The sequence below is a fragment of the Leucoraja erinacea genome, unplaced genomic scaffold (genome assembly GCF_028641065.1).
Source record: "Leucoraja erinacea ecotype New England unplaced genomic scaffold, Leri_hhj_1 Leri_223S, whole genome shotgun sequence".
Taxonomy (NCBI): domain Eukaryota; kingdom Metazoa; phylum Chordata; class Chondrichthyes; order Rajiformes; family Rajidae; genus Leucoraja; species Leucoraja erinaceus.
The window spans coordinates 120866-142839 of record NW_026576124.1 but is presented as its reverse complement, the minus strand read 5'-3'; the positions used below and the strand labels follow the sequence as shown (position 1 = coordinate 142839).

General features: G+C 45.0%; 1 protein-coding gene and 1 non-coding gene across 5 annotated transcripts in view; one reads left to right on the top strand and one right to left on the bottom strand.

Annotated features, from left to right (window-relative positions):
- The window catches only part of LOC129716374 (E3 SUMO-protein ligase KIAA1586-like), a 30179-nt gene extending 8830 nt beyond the window's left edge, over nt 1–21349 (top strand). The window contains exons 2-4 of one of the 4 annotated variants that reach the window (XM_055666246.1): nt 9296–9497; nt 19946–20297; nt 20873–21349. In XM_055666246.1, the coding sequence (XP_055522221.1) occupies nt 20129–20297; nt 20873–21285 (582 nt within the window). In that variant the 5' untranslated portion in view covers nt 9296–9497; nt 19946–20128 and the 3' untranslated portion in view covers nt 21286–21349. Of the gene's footprint in view, nt 1–9295; nt 9498–19893; nt 20298–20872 lie in introns of those variants that run through there. The other 3 variants (XM_055666244.1, XM_055666248.1, XM_055666247.1) reach the window with 3 other exon arrangements.
- trnas-gcu (transfer RNA serine (anticodon GCU)) lies at nt 4595–4676 on the bottom strand. The gene has a single exon. It is a non-coding gene; the product is annotated as a tRNA-Ser (tRNA).
- Nucleotides 21350–21974: the final 625 nt, after the last annotated feature.

Below are 21974 nucleotides of genomic sequence, written 5' to 3'. Positions count from 1 at the left end.
GCAGGTTGGCTAGGGCTACACACATTAAACTAAATAGTGGGAGGGAGGGATTGACAAATTGGGAGTATAAAGATATTGAAGGGGAAGTGAGTACAAGAAAAGAGTACAGAAATGTGTGACACAGGAACACTCTGAAATGATGATGAAAGAATGGGTTCACTGCAATTTAGAAGGATGAGAGGGTATCTTACAGAAACATATAAAAAATTCTTAAATATTTGGACAGGCTAGATGCAGCAAAAATGTTCCCGATGTTAGGGGGCGGGGGTGCTGAACCAGGGGTCACAGTTTAAGAATTAGTGGCAGACCATTTAGGATGGAGATGAAGAAAATTTTCTTCACCCAGAGAGTTGTGAATCTGTGGAATTATATGCCATCTATCCAATCATGTCTCCTCAGTACCCCACATCTCTGCCCATGCACGTCCTCCTCCTAATCGCAACAGTCCCCCTAGTCTTTACCTTCCACCCCATCAGCTGCCGCATACAACACATAATCCTCTGAAATTTCCGCCACGTCCAACGGGCTCCCACCACCAGCTACATTTTCCCATCTCCACCTCTTCCTGCCTTCCTCAGAGACTGTTCCCTTCGCAACACACTGGTTAACTCATCCCTTCACATCTTAGCATCCCCTCCCTAGGGACCCTCCCCTGCAACTGCAGAAGATGCATCACCTGTCCCTATACCTCCTCCCTCGACTCTGTCTGGGACCTCAACAGTCCTTTCAGGTTAGGCAGAGGTTCACTTGCACCTCCTACAACCTCATCTACTGTATCTGTTGTTCAAGATGTGGACTCTTAGACATCAACAGTCTAAACGCAGACTAGGTGATCATTTCACGGAACACCTTCGCTCAGCCTGCGTGAACCAACCTGATATCCCCGTTGCTGGGCACTTTAATTCTCCTTCCCATTCCCACACAGAAATTTCAGTCTTTGGTCTCCTCCATTGTGAGGCTGAAAGCAAATTGGAAAAACAGCATCTCATATTTTGCTTGGGTAGGTATTCAGCAGTATGAATATTGATTTATCTCACTGCAGGTTTGTTTTTTACATATCTTTCATTCGTTGTTCTTTATCTCGCCACATCACCATCTATATCACTTGTTTCCCTTATTCCTAACCAGTCTGAAGCAGGGCTTTGACCCAAAACATCACCCATTCCATCTCTCCAGAGATGCTGCCTGTCCCGCTCAGTTACTCCAGCTTTTTGTGTCTATCTGCAGTAGGACCTCTTTGCTCCTAAACTCAAATACTCTCGCAATGAAGGCCATTAGCTTTCTTCACTGCCTGCTGTACCTGCATGCTTACTTTCAGTGACTAATGTACAAGCACACCCAGGTCTTGTTGCCCCTCCTATTTTCCTAATCAGACACCATTGAGAAAATAATTTGCTTTCCAGGCCTTGCCACCAACGTGGATAACCTCACATTTATCCAAATACAGTAGATGAGGTTAGAGGAGGTGTGGTCTCACCAGCAAATGTTGTCGAGGTCCCTATATGGAGTCAAGTGAGGAGGTATAAGGACAGGTGTTGCAACTCCTATGGGGGTAGTTCGGGTGGGAAGGGAGTACTTGGTTGGCGGTTATTAGCTACATAGATAGGACGGACAGACTTGGATTGTTTTCTCTGGAATGCTGCTGATTTCCGGGAGACGTGATAGAGGAGTAAAACATTTTGGGATTAATAGATAGGGAAGACAGTCAGAACCTGTTTCGCGGGATGGAAAATCAAGAATTGGATGGCATGACTTTAAGTTGAGAGGGGCGAACTTTAAAGGAATGTGCGGGGTAGGATTTTCAACAACGTTTAGTGACTTGGTGGTTGAGGCGGAGAGGATAGTGGCATTGAAGAGTCTTTGAATAGGCACGTGCATATGCAGGGAATGAAGGGAGATGGATATGGATTATGAGGTATAAGTACAGGAGGATATGTGCAGGTAACTATGAAATAGGGACTACATCCCAACAAACGAACCAAGCAGAAGGGAGAAATGTGAATTAAAAATGTGATTGTCAGAAGCGAGATTCATAGATATATGGACCATTCCATGTGATCATGGCTGATCATCCAAATCAGTGCCCCGTTCCTGCCTTCTCCCTAAAACCCTTGATTCCGCTAGCCCTAAGAGCTCTATCTTACGCTCTCTCTGAATGCATCCAGTGAATCCAGTGAATCGGCCTCCATGACCTTCTGAGTCAGAGAATTCTACAAAATCACAACTCTCTGTGTGAAAATGTTTTTCCTCATCTCAGTTCTAAATGGCCTACCCCTTATTCTTAAACTTTGGCCCCTGTTTCTGGACTACCCCAACATCGGGAACATGTTTCCTGTATGTAAAGTGTCCAATGCCTTAATAATTTTATATGTTTCTATACGATACCCTCCCATCCTTCTAAATTCAAGTGGATACAAGCCCAGTCCCTCCATTCTTTCATCATATGACAGGCCCACAATCCCGGGAATTAAGCTCGTGAACCGACGCTGCACTCCCTCAATAGCAAGAATATCCTTCCTCAAATTAGACCAAAACTGCACATATTATTCCAGGATTTGAACCGATGCTTGCAGTGGAGACTGCGACTTTGAATGAGGCCATCCTGACTACAGGTGGTTAATACACAGTTTATTTGGCCACATAAATCAGTGAGAAAGATTACAGCCCTCTGTTGTTGTCCATGCATCAGTCCCTCACTCTTTGTATGCCCATCTATGCATTGTGCCTCTGTTACCAGACAACATCCTTTACAATCAACACCTTCAGGTATCTGAAACATCTTCTTTAGATTGCAAATTGTTTACATCTATTTGAAGAAATGTCAGTTGGGTCTAAGTAACAGACGTGACAATTATCCCTCCAGCCGTCATATCATGCTCATGCATCACCTCTCAGTCATGGATGCTGCACCACCCACCAAATAGTCCAGCTGACCAATGACATCGAAGGTAGTTTCAGAAAGGGTCACGGCGGGCATCACACTGGTGGACCTCACCGCCGCCTACGATACAGTGTTGCACCAGGGCCTGATCCTGAAGCTCCTCCATACCATTCCTAACTGTCATTTAGTGTAGCAATGTTACAAAATTTTGAGATTTAAAAAATCAAACCTGTAATTTATCCCATCAGATAAAGCATAAAAAGAAGTTTAGTTTGTCACCTAATTCACTTTCATATCTTCAGTATTAAAAAAGATATGGCAATTTTCTTACTCGGAAATTAGCATCTTGTTTCCTATTGCTTTTCCATTGACTTAACACAGTAGCTGTGATCTAGGACAGTCAAATGGCCATAACTTTCTCAAAAATTAAGAGAAAGAACTAAAATAAATTTTCAGCTATTATAGATTGAAGAATTCTGAAACAAATATGAAACAATCTTACTTAGATGACTTCAAATTAAAGCATATAATTAGTTAGTTACCTAATTGTAGCTAATTACAAAATTCAATTACTAGATCTAAACATCTATCAATTTCTGAAGAATGGATGAACATTGTTAAATAGCCTGTGTCCAAATAACATTCACACAAGAATTCACAATATAACATCATTTTTAAATCTCATTGTCATGGATTTATAGGTCAAATGGAAGGAATTTAATGTTTAATACCTGTAAATTAATGGCCATTTAAATCATCTTGCCTGTGGGTTTTTCTGGAACACCATCATTTGGAACGTTGCGGTTTGCTGTGTTTTAGACCCCCATATCGGCATGCCGGTTCGTATGGGGACTAAATCACCGTTTCGCAACTTAAAATGTGAACAAAAGGCATCTTAAGGACCACTTTTATACATAAAAATAAACGGCTTTCTTTTACCTGTCACCTACATGAAATCCGTCCCCGTTGTCGGTGTTGACGGCTTTAGAAGCTGATTTTAAAATGACTCCAGCGCTGAACTAGTCGGACGATTAAAAAAAAATACACAGAACGGCCGACGGAACGATTCTTCAGCAAAAGCTTGCACTCCAACCAAATATAATCCAGGACAAGGTAGGAAAAAAAACGTGTTTTAACCCCCCCCCCCCCATCAAAGGCGCCAAAATCGCGCACACGGCCAGTGGCAAATTGCAGCGCCGCAGAAGGTAAGTATTGTAACATACCTATTTAGTGCAGTTCCTTGCAAACCGCAGTTTTGTATTCAAGACCAGCAACGGACAATCTAGCCGACTGCGACGCCTAAGAAACGGATTAGTCCCCCAAGACTGGGTACCGGCCACCGGCCCCCATGCACTTCAATCTCTATATCAGCAATCTTCCACGCACGACCTTGTACCAGTATGTATACGGAGATGATCTGGCCCTACTGCACTCAGACAGGTGTTGGTCAAACGTGGAGGATGTGCTCTCGGCGGATATGAAACTTGACTTGACTTGACCAAGCGTGTTTAGGCTCTTGTGGTAGGCGACAAGAACTGAACGCAAAGGAGGAACGGAGAGAAGGAAGCAGCTCACTAGTACTCACCTTGTGCTTCGGAAAACATAAGTGAGATTGATTAAAAAAAAAGCAAATTACTTGATGATAAGATAAGCTGAAGTTTCGAAATGATTTAAACAAAACCACTCAGCAGGTCGGCCAAATGTCACGCTTCACGACGAGGATGGGATTCGAACCCACGCATGCAAAGCACAATGGATTAGCAGTCCATCGCCTTAACCACTCGGCCACCTCGTCTCTATTTCGGGAGCGTTAGGTCTGTTATCCTTCTCTGATAGTCTGCATCATGTTTTCCACTTTTGCTTTTGTGTGGGCTCTTCGATGAGTTACAGGATCGTCACCCCATCTAGATGGGCACTTCTTCTCGTGCTCACCTTGTGATTTCGGAAAACATCAATATGACTGATAAATGACAAATTGCTGGATGATAAGAGAAGCTTCGATTTCGAAATGATTCAACCAAAACCACTCACGTCTGCCAAATGTCACGATTCGAGATGGGATTCGAACCCACGCATACAAAGCACAATGGATTATTAATCCATTACCTTAACCACTCGGCCACCTCATCTCTTTTTTTTTACAGAGCGTCTGTTTTCCATCCCTGATGGTCTGCATCATGTTTTTTACTTTTATATTTGTGTGCGCTCTTCGCTTTCCAATGGCAGTTTGTGTATAATCCAGATGGGACTAAAACGCTTCCAATTCCCATGCTTATTGTTATGTTTTGGGAACATATTGAAGCTTTCCAAATAGCACTGTCTGTAGTACAATATAACGTCCAGTAAAGTCCGATTAAAGATATTTCGAAGTTCCCCAATCAGGTAGAGGGTTCTGGTTGGTTACTGCGCAAACACCTCACCAGTGGTTATCTAATGCAGGTCGGAGTGAGTAGAGTTTGAAATGGGCCCAAGCGCAACATCTCACTCTTTCTCCGTTAAAATGTTATCGTCCATATCTTTCCTATTTATGTAACCGGGATTATACCCCGCGGTATACCCTTCTTTAACTGCACGAAACAGCCCCGTTCTGAAGGGTGAGCTACATGTCCAATTTATTTTCCGACCGTACGTCTGTGGTAATTGAGTGGAAATCGGGGTACCTGCTGGATACGTGCAGGCAGAAAGACAGTCAAAGAGTCAAAGAACACTGGAGGTTAACGTTGAACCTTGATTGAGCGGCACTGACGGCTGCGTTACTAGCAAAACATAGAAAATAGGTGCAGGAAGAGGCCATCCGGCCCTTCGAGCCAGCACCGTTTTAGAAAGCTTTAGAATAAATCATACATCTATTAGCAAAGGTAGACGAAAATGCTGGAGAAACCGCGGGTAAGGCAGCATCTATGCAGCGAAGGAATAGGCGACATTTTGGGTCGAGACCCTTCTTCAGACTGATGTCGGGGGGGAGGGGGGCGGGAAAAAGAAAGGAAGAGGCAGCGACAGTAGGCTTATGGGAGAGCTGGGAAGGGAAGGGGAAGGAGGGAGAAAGCAAGGATTATCTGAAGCTGGAGAAGTCAATGTTCATACCGCTAGGGTGCAAACTAATTTAGAAGGATGAGGGGGATCTTATTGAAACATATAAGATTATTCATGGTTTGGACACGCTAGAGGGAGGAAACATGTTCCCGATGTTGGGGAAGTCTAGAACCAGGGACCACAGTTTAAAAAATAAGGGGTAAGCCATTTACAACGAAGATGAGGAGTTGTGAGTGTGGAATTCACTGCCTCAGAAGGCGGTGGAGGCCAGTTCTCTGGATACTTTCAAGAAAGAGTTAGATAGACCTTTTAAAGATAGCGGAGTCAGGAGATATGGGGAGAAGGCAGGAATGGGGTACTGATTGTGGATGATCAGCCATGATCACAGTGAATGGCGGTTCTGGTTCGAAGGGCCCATTGGCCTCCTCCTGCACCTATTGTCTATTGAAATATAAGGTGTTGTTCCTCCAGTTTGCGCTGGGCCTCACTCTGGCAATGGAGGAGGCCCAGGTCAGAAAGGTCGGATTCGGAATGTGAGGGGGAGTTGAAGTGCTGAGCTACCGGGAGATCAGGTTGGTTATTGCGAACCTAGCGGAGGCGTTGGGTGAAGCGATCGCCAAGCCTGCATTTGGGCTGATGTAGATTGGGCTCACCGATGTAGAGAAGTTGACACATGGAGCAGCGGATTCAGTAGCTGAGGTTGGAGGAGGTGCAGGTAAACCTCTTCCTCACCTGGAAAGAGTGCTTGGGTCCGTGGATGTAGTCGAGGGATGGAGTCGAGGGGGGAGAGAGAACGACAAGTGTAGCACTTCCTGCTGTTGTAAGGGAAAGTACCGGGGGGGGGGGGGGGGGATGGGGGGGATGGGTGGGAAGGGACGAATTGGGGGAGAACGGTTTTGGCGAAAATGTCGGAGGTAGGGTGGAAGGTGTTGGGGAGTGAGATAAGGTGTCCTTGATGGGGAGTGAGGGCGGAGCTGCGGGATTATAGAGGAGAGCCTCATGCAGATGCGGCCGTAGACCATGTAGAGCAATAATCACGTTTGCCGAAACCCGGGATTGAACTAGGGATCTTCAGTCTAACGCTCTCCCAACTGAGCTATTTCGGCTACTTTACCACTGCTGAAGGAAACCCAGTTCACTTCCAACACATGAATCTGGCCATAGTCGTTCACCTAATTCTGTGTCAATTTTATATAACGCACCGTGTTCATCAGATGTGGTAATCCCGCTGCTGAACATTTTTGTCATTTCCGAATACAGATCTCACCAGACAAGAGAAACAGAGAATTCTCGCCATCTTCCACCTCAGTCCTTGACCGACGAAGACTGTGTTCAGGTCACTGAACCACACGCCCTGTAAACGTTGCAACTTCAGGGACAGAGGCGGAACAGAGGAGGTTTTCCCATTGGTCTGATCGATGCTCAAATCCCAGACCACAACTTGTTAAAACAGAACAGAAGCACAGTGATCGGAGGAGGTCTTTCGGCCCTCGAATATGTTCCGTCGAAAGTATGCGCAATCATTGAATGTCACCTGTGACACCTTTCTAGCCCATCACTATCCCGCGCAACGTGGTCACAGACAATGTGTGTAGCAAAGTTCTGCAGATCTGAATAAGGGGCACGACCCGAATCGTCACCCATTCCTTCCCTCCAGAGATGCTGCCTGTCCTGCTGAGTTACTCCAGCATTTTTTGTCTATCTTTGGTCACAAACAATATGTATATATCAGTTTAATTTAACTAACATTAATTTACCATTACATCGTGCAGCGAGATACAATGAAAAACTGTATGTTACGTGCTAACCAGTCAGAGAAAGGACTTTACATGATTGTAATCAAGCTGTCCACAGTGTGCAGATAAAGGTGACGCGCAGGAAGGAAATGCGGGTGCTGGTTTGAACCGGAGAGAGACACAGAATGTTACAGTAACTCAGCGGGACAGGCAGCATCTCTGGAGAGAAGGAATATGTGACATTTCGGGTCGTGACCCTTCTTCAGACTTAGACGTACAACGTAATGGTTACACTTAAATGTATAACATTTAGTACATGATAACGTCCAGTAAAGTCCGATTAAAGATAGTTCAAATGTCTCAATTGAGGTAGATGGAAGGTCAGGACCGCTCTACAACTGGTGAGAGGACGGATCAGTTGCCTTATTACAGCTCTGATATATCATCTACCCATTCCTTGTCGAAGTCATTCCTAACTTCGCACCTGAATGTCCGACGCGATGAGTTTTATTGAAGCACAATAGTGCCATCTGCACCAAATGAATTAATTTCTATTGAAGATGAAACATCTTAAATGAATCTAATGTCAGTCCGAAGACCACAGGAAGTATGATAATTAATGTCTCTAATTTCAGGTAACCCTTGCATTCCCTCTTTCCCCGTCACTCCCCCACCCCAGTCGTTTTGATAGTTTTACTGTTGTTACTCCTTCGTTTTTACCTCCTCCTCTGCCAACAATGGACCATTGTGGGCTCTTTGGTCATCAGAGTAATCTCTGTTTTTTCCTTTTCTCCAGAGATGCTGAGTCCTTTTCTCCTGGCGCGCTGAGTTACTCCAGCATTTTGTGTGTCTCTTCGGTGTAAACCAGCATCTGCAGCTCGACATTTGATTCAAATAAATATAGAAACGTTCACCACAGATACGGGCCCTCGTGGCCCATCATGTCCATGTCAACAGTGACGCCCTCTACGCCAATACGATTTACCCATTTTGGTCCATATCACAATAAACCTGAAAAGACAATATTCAGATAAAAATAATTATCTTAATTAAAAAATAATGAATAACCCCAAAATTAGTGTCAATAAGTCAGAATCCGAGTGTAGCCAACATAGCCCATAGTTATTTGGTGTTTTGTAGAGTTTGATAGCCTGATGGCTGTTGGGAAGAGATTGTCACGGTAGGTGGTGTCAGATTCCCCTGCGTTTCCGTAAACCACCCCATGAACCAGGTTTCCGGGCACAATGAAGGCTTCCCCAGTGTATTCACTGTGAGCGCGATCCTGCGGTGGTGGATTGCCCTGGCATCTGGGATTTTCTTACCGCGGGCAACTGCGTTACCGTCGATTGATCACAATAGAGAGTTCCACAGGGATCTGGGATCTACTGTTTATCGTATATATATGTATATATATGTATATATAAATGACTTGGACATAAATGTCACGATCACAATCAAATTCACAATAATACTTTATCAGCCAAGTATGTTTTGCAACACACGAGTAATTTGCCAAGTCAGTCATACAGATAAAAAAGCAACGGAACACACAAAACACAATTTAACATGAACATCCACCACAGTGACTCCTCCACATTCCTCACTGTGATGGACTGCGAAAAAACGTTCACATTTCTTCCCTTAGCTCTCCCGTGGTCTGGGGCCTCGAACCCTCCGTTGCTGGGACGGTCTTGACTCCCGTAGCCGGCGGCGATCGGCTCCTGCTTCGGGGGGATGTCAGCTCCCCCGTGCCGGATGATCGGACCCCGCGCCAGGGCTGGTCGAGCCTTCGCGATGTTGGAGCACCGAACAAGCACGGCCTCTCCCGCGACTGCCAGCTCTTGATGGTAAGTCCGCAGGCCATGGTTGGAGCGATCCCAGGTAAGGGATCACATCAGTCCGACGAGGCCTCCAGCTCCATCGATAATAGGCCGCAGAGCGACCAGAGATGAGACTGAAATTGATCGCATCTCAATAAGTTTAATTTGACACCTAATTCACTTTCATATCTCAAGTAATAAAAAAGTTATGGCCATTTTCATACTCGGAAATTAGCATCTTGTTCCCTATTGATTTTCTATGGACATAACAAAAAAGCTGTGATCGTGGACCGTCAAAAGCCCATAACCTTCTTAAAAATTAAGAGAACTGAATGAAATTTTCAGTTATCATAGATTGAAGCATTCTGAAACAAATATAAAATAATCTTACTTGAATGACCTGAAATTAAAGCATATAATTAATTAGTTACCCAATTGTAGCTAATTTCAAACTTCAATTACTAGATCTAAACATCTATCCATTTCTTAATAAATGATTAACATTTTTAAATAGCCCAAGTGTCCAAATAATATTCACAAATAATTCACAATAAAACATGATTTTTAAATCTAATTTACATCAATTTATAGGCCAAATGGAAGGAATTTAGTGTTCAATTGCTGTAAATTAAAGTCAATTTAAATGAGCTTTCTAGTGGGTTCCTGTGAACGCGCTGGTTTAGAACGTTCACATTGCGCTGGATTTGTGCCCTCAAGTGCCAGAAAAATACTGCGGGATATAAAGAGCCCAAAATGAACTACTCGCTATAGAAAACTTTATATACAGGGTTCTTAAGAAGCCCCTTTTAATGTAAAAATAAGGTACATACCTTTAACTGTTTGCTTTATAAAACCCTGGGGCTGCGAGAGGTTGCGAGTTTAGAGAGTGATTTTTAAACTACTATAACTATTATACAAGGCCATAAAAACTAATAATACCTTTTGCGACGGGGTCTTTCAGCGATTTTCCGTTAATGATTTACTAGGCTGAACATTTTCGATTGCAACAGCCTAGTAAAAATCGCGTTTTAAACCCGCCCCCTCTAAACAGCGCCAAAATCACACACACGGGGTTGGGCAGATCCTCAGCCACGATTCAGGTAGGTTTTGTAACATACCTACTGCTTGCATCCCTTCAGCAGAGTAAGAACCTGGAAAGAAATACCTCCGACCTCCTCCACCCCCCCTCCCCCCCCACCCCACATAAAACAAACTGGGGAACATTAAGACAAACTTTTAACACACACTAACAATTTTTTTTTTAATCGAAAACACGGACAGACTGTTGGCGCAACTGCCCCTGGTGGTAACAAATGTAGACGAATGGTCCGTAAGTGTGCAGTTGATTGCTGGGATCTTGGAGTGTGTGAGACTTTCACGTATACAGTGAGATATACAGTCCAGAATTGAATGAACAAATGAACGAACGACTGAATTAATGTATGAATGAATGAATTGAATGTATGAATGAATGAATGAATGAATGTATGTATGAAAGAATGTATGATTGAATGAATGAATGTATGGATGAATGAAACTTTATTGCAACAGGTACCTAGGGTACATAAGCTGGGAAATACTTTGTTTTGCATACAAACTATGCAGTACACAATTGTCTCCACGTGTTTGCGCCGACAATGTTACAAGAGTACCCAGCAGTCTTATCTTTTGCTGCTGTTCACCGAAATGGTCACCGACTGTACGCTTGGACTCGCCGATGTACAGACCCACATTGGGAACACAGGACATAGAAACATAGGAAAATAGGTGCAGGAGTAGGCCATTCGGCCCTTTGAGCCTGCACCGCCATTCAATATGATCATGGCTGATCATTCAACAGTAGCCTTCTCTCCATACCCCCTGATCCCTTTAGCCACAAGGGCCACATGTAACTCCTTCTTAAATATAGCCAATGGACTGGCCTCAACTACCTTCTGTGGCAGAGAGTTCCAGAGATTCACCATTCTCTGTGTGAAAAATGTTTTCCTCATCTCGGTCCTAAAGGATTTTAAGCTGTGACCCCTTGTCCTGGACTTCCCTAACATCGGGAACAATCTTCCTGCATCTAGCCTGTCCAACCCCTTAAGAATTGTGTAAGTTTCTATAAGATCCCCCCTCAATCTCCTAAATTCTAGAGAGTATAAACCAAGTCTATCCAGTCTTTCTTCATAAGACAGTCCTGACATCCCAGGAATCAGTCTGGTGAACCTTCTCTGTACTCCCTCTATGGCAAGAATGTCCTTCCTCAGATTAGGAGACCAAAACTGTACGCAATACTTCAGGTGTTGTCTCACCAAGACCCTGTACAGCTGCAGTAGAACCTCTCTGCTCCTATACTCAAATCCTCAAATCCTTTTGCTATGAACCTATACTCAAATCCTTTGCTATGATCATGGCTGATCATCTAAAATCAGTACCCCATTCCTGCTTTTCCACTATAACCCTTGATTCCTTTAACCATAAGAGCTAAATCTAACTCTCTCTTGAAAACATGCAGTGAATTGGCCTCCACTGCCTTCTAAGGCAGAGAATTCCACAGATTCGCAACTCTCTGGGTGAAGACTTTTTCCTCATCTCAGTCCTCAATGGCCTATCGATTATTCTTAAACTGTGACCCCTCTCATCCTTCCAAATTACAGTAATACAAGCCCAGTCAACCCATTCTTTCATCATATGTCGTCCCACCATACCAGGAATTAACGTGGTGAACCTACGCTGCACTCCCTCTATAACAATAATGCCTTTCCTCAAATTAGCAGACCAAAATTACACACAATACTCCAGGTGCGGTCTCACCAGGGACCTGCATAATTGCAGTTGATTGTATCCCCCACTCCCAATTTCTCCACCCACACCGCATCTGTGCCCAAGATGAGGTGTTCCACACTAGAGCATCTGAGATGTCCTCATTCTTTAGGGAACGGGGATCCCCTCTCCCATCATAGATGACAGCCTCACTTGTGCCTGCTCAGTACCCCGCACATCTGTGCTTGCACCCCCTCCCCCTGGTAGCAACAGTGACAGACTTCCCCTCGTCCTTACTTTCCATCCCATCAGCCGTTGCATACAACACATAATCCTCTGAAATTTCTGCCACCTCCAATGGGATCCCACCACTGGCTATATTTTTCCCATCTCCACCCCATTCCGCCTTCCTCAGAGACTGTTCCCTTCGCAACTCCCTGGTTAACTATCCCTTCCCACCTAAAGCACCCACTCCCCATATATCTTCCCCTGAACGGCTGACGATGTAACACCTGTCAGTATACCTCCTCCCTCGACTCTGTTCAGGGACCCAACTGTCCTTTCAGGTCAGACTCAGAGCTCCCGTGGATTTTGAAGCAACAGCAACAAAGAGAAGCAGGAGAAAACACTGATTGGCTCTAGCTCGAGTGGGAGGAGAGAGAAGTGAGTCAGAGGGGGGAAACAATTGAAAACAGAGGAATTTGGTTTGTAAATTGGTAAATTAGGCAATTTATCAGTCAATATAAGCAAGAAGGCTCTTAGGTAGCGGCAGTGAGGGAGCGGCTTTGTGAGGGAAGTGCCCTGTGAGAATAGTTCGCTGTGAGAATAGTGCGAGTCTTTGGCTCGAGAGTCTTCGGCGAGGAGAGGAGGCTACGCAAAATGCTGGAGAGGGAGACGAAAGAAGGAGATGTCAAGCAAGCTGATTCAGTGTGATGCTTGCTGTATGTGGGAGGTCAAGGACACCGCTGGTGCCTCTGGCTGCTACAAATGTGAGAAGTGCATCCAGGTACAGCTCCTGAAGGACCGTGTTGGGGAACTGGAGAACTAAGTGGATGACCTCAGGTTCTTCCGAGAAACTGAGTCGTCCCTCGACAAGTCCTACAGTAAGATTGTTACAACTAAGGTACTGGAAGTGAGAAGGTGGGTGACATGGAATGCAAAGTTCCCTGGGTGTTGTACCTCTTGTGAACAGATTCATCCACTTAGAAGCTGTCGGGACAGAAGAAATTATTACACTGAGCGGCAGACTGCCTTGCGAAGCAAATAGGGCTGTTGAGCCAAAACCAAAGAGGCCAACGTCATAAAACGCCATTGTAGTGGGAGACTCCATTGCGAGAGGTACGGACAGGGGTTTCTGCGGCAACAGACGGGATGCGAGGATGGTGTGCTGCCTTCCTGGTGCCAGGTTCCAGGATGTCACGGACAGAGTGCATAAAATCCTCAAGGGCGAAGGTGAACAGCCGGAAGTGGTAACGCATATCGGCACAAACGATGTCGGAAAAAGGAGGATGAATATTCTGCGTGACTATAGAGAGCTCAGAAAAATCCTGAAAAGCAGGATCTCCAGGGTTGTTATCTCCAGTTTGCTTCCAGTTCCTCTTGCTGGCGAGAACAGGGAGATACGGGACCTGAATGTGTGGCTGGGGAACTGGTGCACGGGGCAACGATTTAGATTCTTAGATCACTGGGATGTGTTTTGGAGTAAGGTGGAACTGGACAAAACGGACGGATTGCATCTTAACAGGTGGGGGACCAGCATTCTGGCAGGCAGGTTTGCCACTGCTAAACGGGTGGTTTTAAACTGAATAAGAGGGGTGGGGTGTCAAATGGGATAGTTGAGGATGGAGTTAAAGGGAAAGGGTTTCTTAAATGTGTGAGCAGAGAGACAGAGGGGTGTAAAATGAGGGTAGAAGCAATAGGTAGCAAAGTGAAAAGTAAAAGTGACAGGCAGACAAATCCAGGGCAAAAATCAAAAGGGCCACTTTTCAACATAATTGTATACTACAATACAATACAATACGGTTTATTAGTCACATTGCACATAAGTGCAAGTGAAATGAATATGTCAGCAGCGGTACAATTATAAAGAACACACACAAAAACACAATAAAAATTTAACATAAACATAAACATCCACCACAGCATTCATCACTGTGGTGGAAGGCACACAATTTGGCCAGTCCTCCTCCATTTTCCCCCGTGGTCGGGACCTCAACCCTCCGCAGCCGTTGCTGCGGGCGTCCAGATGGTAAGGACAAGGTACAAGTCCAGGTAAGTCCAGAGTCGGGTCTTCCCCACCGGAGACCGCTGTTTTAAGTTTGAGTAGGCCGCAGGCCGGCGGTCGAAGATTTAAAGCAAAGATCTTTGATTTAAAGTCCCCGACGCGCTGTGGCCAGAAGCAACGCAGACCGCAGGGCCGGCGGTTGAAGATCCCCTACAGGGGTGATGGTAAGTTCACGCCGGGCCCGCAGTAGAAGTTGGCCGCGGGCCGGCAGTGATGGCTTCTTCTTCCCCCCCGGCTCCCCCACGAGGGATCCCGGGCTGTAGACGCCGCGCCAGCTGGAGCTGTGCAGACCGCGGCTTCAGGCTGCCAGCTGCCCCGGGCCAGCGAAACGGAGCACTCCCCTCCAGCGAGCCCCAGCGAGGGCTCGCCCGCTCCATGCCGAGTGTCCACGCTGCGCCCGCCGCTGAAGCCCCGGGCGCGTCTCCGGGAAGGGCCGCCCGATCCTCCTTGTTAGGCCACGGGGGAGGCGACCTGGAAAATGTCGCCTCTCCATGGAGGAGGCGGCCAAAACGGTTTCCCCCTCACCCGCCCCCCACCACACAAAACACACAAAGAAACATCAAAAACATACTTTAAAACATACTAAAAAAATTAAAAAAGTTGAAAAAACTAACGCGCTGCTGACCAAAGAACTCGCGGAGTGGTCTATCTTGCTCCTCCTGACAGGACTGCCGCCATTGTAGCGCCCCCACCGACCAATATACCAGTATAAGGGGTAAGATTGTTGTAAAAACAAGCCTGAAGGCTTTGTGTTTCATTGCAAGGAGCATTCGTAATAAGGTGGATGAGTTGAATGTGCAGATAGCTATTAATGACTATGATATAGTTGGGATCACGGAGACATGGCTCCAGGGTGACCAAGGCTGGGAGCTGAACATCCAGGGATATTCAATTTTCAGGAGGGATAGACAGAAAGGAAAAGGATGTGGGGCAGTGTTGCTGGTTAGAGAGGAGATTAACGCAATAGAAAGGAAGGACATTAGCTTGGAGGATGTAGAATCAATATGGGTCGAGCTGCAAAACACTAAGGGGCAGAAAACGCTAGTGGGAGTTGTGTACAGGCCACCTAACAGTATAACCATATAACAATTACAGCATGGAAACAGGCCATCTCGACCCTTCTAGTCCGTGCCGAACACGTATTCTCCCCTAGTCCCATACACCATAACCCTCCATTCCTTTCCCGTCCATAAAACTATCCAATTTATTTTTAAATGATAAAAACGAACCTGCCTCCACCACCTTCACTGGAAGCTCATTCCACACAGCCACCAGTCTCTGAGTAAAGAAGTTCCCCCTCATGTTACCCCTAAACTTCAGTCCCTTAATTCTCAAGCCATATCCCCTTGTTTGAATCTTCCCTACTCTCAGTGGGAAAAGCTTATCCACGTCAACTCTGTCTATCCCTCTCATCATTTTAAAGACCTCTATCAAGTCTTCCCTTAACCTTCTGCGCTCCAAAGGATAAAGCCCTAACTTGTTTCACCTTTCTCTGTAACTTAGTTGCTGAAACCCAGGCAACATTCTAGTAAATCTCCTCTGTACTCTCTCTATTTTGTTGACATCCTTCCTATAATTAGGCGACCAAAATTGTACACCATACTCCAAAATTGGCCTCACCAATGCCTTGTACAATTTTAACATTACATCCCAACTTCTATACTCAATGCTCTGATTTATAAAGGCCCGCACACCAAAAGCTTTCTTTACCACCCTATCTACATGAGATTCCACTTTCAGGGAACTGTGCACAGTTATTCCCAGGTCCCTCTGTTCACCTGCATTCTTCAATTCCCTACCATTTACCATGTACGACCTATTTTGATTTGTCTTGCCAAGATGTAGCACCTCACACTTATCAGCATTAAATTCCATCTGCCATCTTTCAGCCCACTCTTTCAACTGGCATAAATCTCTCTGTAGACTTTGAAACTCTACTTCATTATCCACAACCCCACCCATCTTAGTATCATCTGCATATTTACTAATCCAATTTACCACACCATCATCCAGATCATTGATGTACATGACAAACAACAGTGGACCCAACACAGATCCCTGTGGCACCCCCATTAGTCACTGGCCTCTAACCTGACAAACAACCATCCACCATTACTCTCTGGCATCTCCCATTCAGCCACTGTTGAACCCATCTTGCTACTCCACCATTAATACCCAACCATTGAACCTTCTTAACCAACCTTCCGTGAGGAACCTTGTCAAAGGCCTTAGTGAAGTCCATATATACAACATCCACTGCTTTACCCTCATCAATTTCCTGAGTAACCTCTTCAAAAAATTCAAGAAGATTAGTCAAACATGACCTTCCAGGCACAAATCCATGTTGACTGTTCCTAATCAGACCCTGTTTATCCAGATGCTTATATATATTATCTCTAAGTATCCTTTCCATTAATTTGCCTACCACTGACGTCAAACTAACAGGTCTATAATTGCTAGGTTTACTCTTAGACCCCTTTTTAAACAATGGAACAACATGCGCAGTACGCCAATCCTCCGGCACTACTCCCATTTCTAATGACATTTGAAATATTTCTGTCATAGCCCCTGCTATTTCTACACTAACTTCCCTCAATGTCCTAGGAATATCCTGTCCGGACCTGGAGACTTATCCAAGTTTATATTTCTCAAAAGTGTCAGTACTTCCTTTTCTTTGATCCTCATAGTTTCCATAGCTACTCTACTTGTTTCCCTTACCTCACATAATTCAATATCCTTCTCCTTGGTGAATACCGAAGAAAATAAATTGTTCAATATCTTCCCCATCTCTTTTGGCTCTGCAGATAGCTGTCCACTCTGACTCTCTAATGGGCCAACTTTATCCCTCGTTATCCTTTTTCTATTAATATAGCTGTAGAAATCCTTTGGATTTATTTTCACCTTACTTGCCAAAGCAACCTCATATCTTCTTTTAGCTTTTCTAATTTCTTTCTTAAGATTCTTTTTACATTCTTTATATTCCTCAAGCACCTCATTTACTCCATGCTGCCTATAATTATTGTAGATCTCTTTTTCCGAACCAAGTGTCCAATTTCCCTTGAAAACCATGGCTCTTTCCAATTTTTACTATTTCCTTTCAACCGAACAGGGACATAAAGATTCTGTACTCTTAAAATTTCACCTTTAAATGTCCTCCATTTCTCTTTCACATCTTTCCCATAAAACAAACTGTCCCAATTTACTCCTTTTAAATCCTTTCGCATCTCCTCAAAGTTAGCCTTTCTCTAATCAAAAATCTCAACCCTAGGTCCAGTTCTGACCCTCTCCATAATTATATTGAAACTAATGGTATTGTGATCACTGGTCCCGAACTGTTCCCCAACGCTTACCTCTGCCACCTGACCCATCTCATTTCCTAACAGGAGGTCCAGCACCGCCCCTTCGCTAGTAGGTACTTCTATGTATTGCTGCAAAAAACTATCCTGCACACATTTTACAAACTCCAACCCATCCAGCCCATTTACAGAATGTGTTTCCCAGTCTATGTGTGGAAAATTGAAATCTCCCACAATCACTACCTTGTGCTTACTACTAATATCTGCAATCTCCTTACATATTTGCTCTTCCAATTCTCGCTCCCCATTTGGCGGTCTATAATACACCCCTATAAGTGTTTCTACCCCTTTCCGATTTCTCAGTTCCACCCAAATAGCCTCCCTAGACAAGCCCTCTAATCTAGAGAAAACTCAATCGGGTGCAGCAGCATCTATGGAGCGAAGGAAAAGGCAACGCGGGCCGAAACCCTTCTTCAGACTGATCGGGGGCGGGGGTGGGTGGGGACAAGAAAGGGAAAAGGAGGAGTAGCCAGAAGGCTGGGGGATCCAGCAGGGGGGCTGAGACAGCAAGGACTAACAAAATTGGGAGAATTCGATGTTCATGCCCCCGGGGTGCAGACTCCCCAAACGGAATATGAGGTCCGTTTGGGGAGTCTGCACCCCGGGGGCATGAACATCGAATTCTCCCAATTTTGTTAGTCCTTGCTGTCTCCTCCCCTTCCTCAGCCCCCTGCTGTCTCCTCCCATCCCCCAGCCTTCTGGCTACTCCTCCTTTTCCCTTTCTTGTCCCCACCCACCCCCGCCCCCAATCAGTCTGAAGAAGGGTTTCGGCCCGAAACGTTGCCTATTTCCTTCGCTCCATAGATGCTGCTGCACCCGCTGAGTTTCTCCAGCTTTTTTGTGTAACCTTCGATTCTCCAGCATCTGCAGTTCCCTCTTAAGCCCTCTAATCTATCCTGCCAAAGCACTGCTGTAATATCTTCCCTGATAAGCAATGCAACACCTCCTCCTCTTGCCCCTCCAATTCTATCACACCTGAAGCAATGAAATTCTGGAATATTTAGTTTCCAATCACAGCCCTCCTGCAACCATGTTTCACTGATCGCCACAACATCATACTTCCAGGTGTCAATCCAGCTCTAAGTTCATCCACCTTTCTTACAATGCTCCTAGCATTCAAATATACACAGTTAAGAAACCCACCATCTCTTATTCTCTGTTTATTTTCTTTTTCTTCTCTCTCCCCTACATTTTGGGTCAGAGTGCTACCATTCTCTGCCTCCTGCCTTACACACTGATTGCTAGCTTTCCCAATTCGAGTCCCTCCCCCCAACCATACTAGTTTAAAGTCTCCCCAATAGCCTTTGCAAATCTCCCCACCAGGATATTGGTCCCCCTCGAGTTCAAGTGCAACCCGTCCTTTCTGTACAGGTCGCACCTTCCCCAAAAGAGGTCCCAATGATCCAGAAACTTGAATCCATACCCACTGCACCAGTCCCTCATCCACGCATTTATTCTCCACCTCACTCCATTCCTACTCTCACTGTCACGTGGCACAGGCAGTAATCCTGAGATTGTTACCTTTGCAGTCCTTCTCCTTAACTCTCTACTTAACTCCCTAAATTCTTCTTTCAGGACCTCTTCTCTTTTTTTACCTATGTCGTTGGTACCTATATGTACCACAACCTCAGGCTCCTCTCCCTCCCATTTCAGGATTTCTTGGACATGTTCAGACACATCCCTGACCCTGGCACCAGGGAGGCAAACTACCATCCGGGTCTCCTGTCTACGTCCACAGAATCGCCTATCCGACACCCTGACTATAGTCCCCTATTACAATTGCCCTCCTCTTCTTTTCCTTATCCTTCTGAGCAACAGGACCGGTCTTTGTGCCAGAGGCCCGGCCACTTTCGCTGCCCCCAGGTAGGCTCCCCAGAGGTGTAGTCTACGTGATACGCAGGTATACGCCATATACCCACTAAGAAAGCTCCAACATTTCCGTATGCCCACTTAGAAATGCGCAATGACACGTATCAACTTCGATAGTGACAGAAATTCTGTTTATTTTATGAATGAAAGTATGACATTTCTGTTACAGAACTGTCATACTTTCATTCATAAATTCAACCTGTGCGCTGTGTCTCTATCAGAGTCGCACTTTTCCTTGTCGGAAGTCGGAAAGTCCCGAGTTCCCAGTACAATGGAACGCAGCATTATAATAGCCATACAGAGGCTTCCGTCCATCGCCCGTGACCGTGGTGACCGCCCGTGACCTAGACCTGACTTCACGTCACCAAGACGACAGCGATATCAACTCAGTCGGCGCCGAGGTGATGTCCAGCGGCTCAACAGTAAATATGAAGCAGAAGCAACAAACTACCCTTAGCCATTTAAAAAAAAAAAACAAGCCTGCTTCTGCCTCGGATGACACTCCAGCAGTCACTAGGACGTTAGATGAAGAAGAGGGAACTACAGCGGAGCCTGATGCCAGCAGTGTATCGGGTAAGTGAAAGTCGTATACAAGTGAACTTTAGCAGATATTAGACTACTAGCTACTAGCTTATAAGAGATTTCCCAAACTGAATGAATACCACACATATATTCACTAAACGGCCTTGCTAGCTCAATCTTGTTGTAGTAAAGTAGTAAATAACGTAGTACATATTTTACTGTGAGACTGTGAGTGTGTGTGTGCTGAATATCTCCTTGTTCCTTCTAGATGATAACTCCTGGCCAGCCCTATGGACTGAGAGTCAGGCTAGGGAGTTTAAAAGCAGGCATTCTTGGTTAGAATGGAAGGACAGAAAGTTAGGTAAATATCAGCCAACTTGTAAAGCTGGTATAAATACATGAAGTCAACTTTATGCAAATGAGAGTATAGCTGGTTTATTTTCAACTTAAAGATACATTAATTTCACTTTTATACAATTAAATTATAATGATATTGTCACAGTGAAGCTTATTTACAGCTCATTCAATTATTTTGAATAGATTCTTATCCAGTTCAGAAGGTGTTATTGCTAATATAGATTCAAAAAAGTATGATGTTAATTAGTCATGTTTTTGTTTACTTCCAGGTTGTGTTATTTGCAGCTCAACAAAATCTACTGGCGTCTTAACAGAGAAAAGAATTTCCATATCTGAGGAGTGGGCGATGTTTAAGATCCAGTCATCAGGCTCAAGCAGACCAACAGCCCTGGCCTCCTTGAGAAACAAGATCAGACGGCATGTGATGTCCAGGGCACACGAAATAGCTCAGGAGCTCACTGAAAAGGGTGGACAGGATTTACTTGGGAATCTTGTGAGAGCTGTGTCAGACACTGTGTTAGCTGAGACAAATGCTGTATTCAGAACAGCATATTATCTTGCCAAGATGAACCGACCTTTCTCTGACCATGACAATCTCATTGCACTTCAGGAAAAAAACGGTGTCAACATGGGCACAAGTCTGCACTCAAGGTCAGTTCAACAAAAATTGTGGAACACATAGCAAAAAAGATGCAGACAAAAACAGAGCATGCAGCAGCAGCAGCAATAAATGTCCTGTGCAAAAGACTCAAGTATCCCGTCGTCTCCTTCGCACATTAGTACTGGGGCCAGGCCGGTTACATATACAGTAGTACAGTGTTTATATAGCCAACAGTTATTTATTTATTGATGCTTTATAGTTTATTTGATGCTAGTGCCTAACGGTGATTTTAATTTGACTGTTTATTGTCCTAGAAAATATCGAGTGTTGAATAATCTCAATTACTTATGGTGGGTGTAGGCTACTGTATGCGACAGTGAGTGTGGCGGTGTTTATAGGACGGGTGTGGAAGAGGCTAGGAGGGAATCATCACAGTATACCCACTACAAAAAACTAAACTACACCACTGTGTCTCCCCCAACCTTACTCAAACATGAGTACTTATTTTCAAGGTGTACAGCCACCGGGGTACTCACCAGTCCCTGCCTCTGCCCATTGCCCTTCCTAACTGTGACCCAGTTTTCTGTCTCCCGTGGTCTTGGAGTGACCACCTCCCTGTAACTCCTTTCTATGACCTCCTCGCTCTCCCTGAGCAGACAGAGGTCATCGAGTTGCTGCTCCAGGTTCCTAACACGGACCCTTAGGAGCCCCATCTCGACGCACCTGGCGCAGATGTGGACGTCTGGAGAGCACTCAGACTCCATGACCTC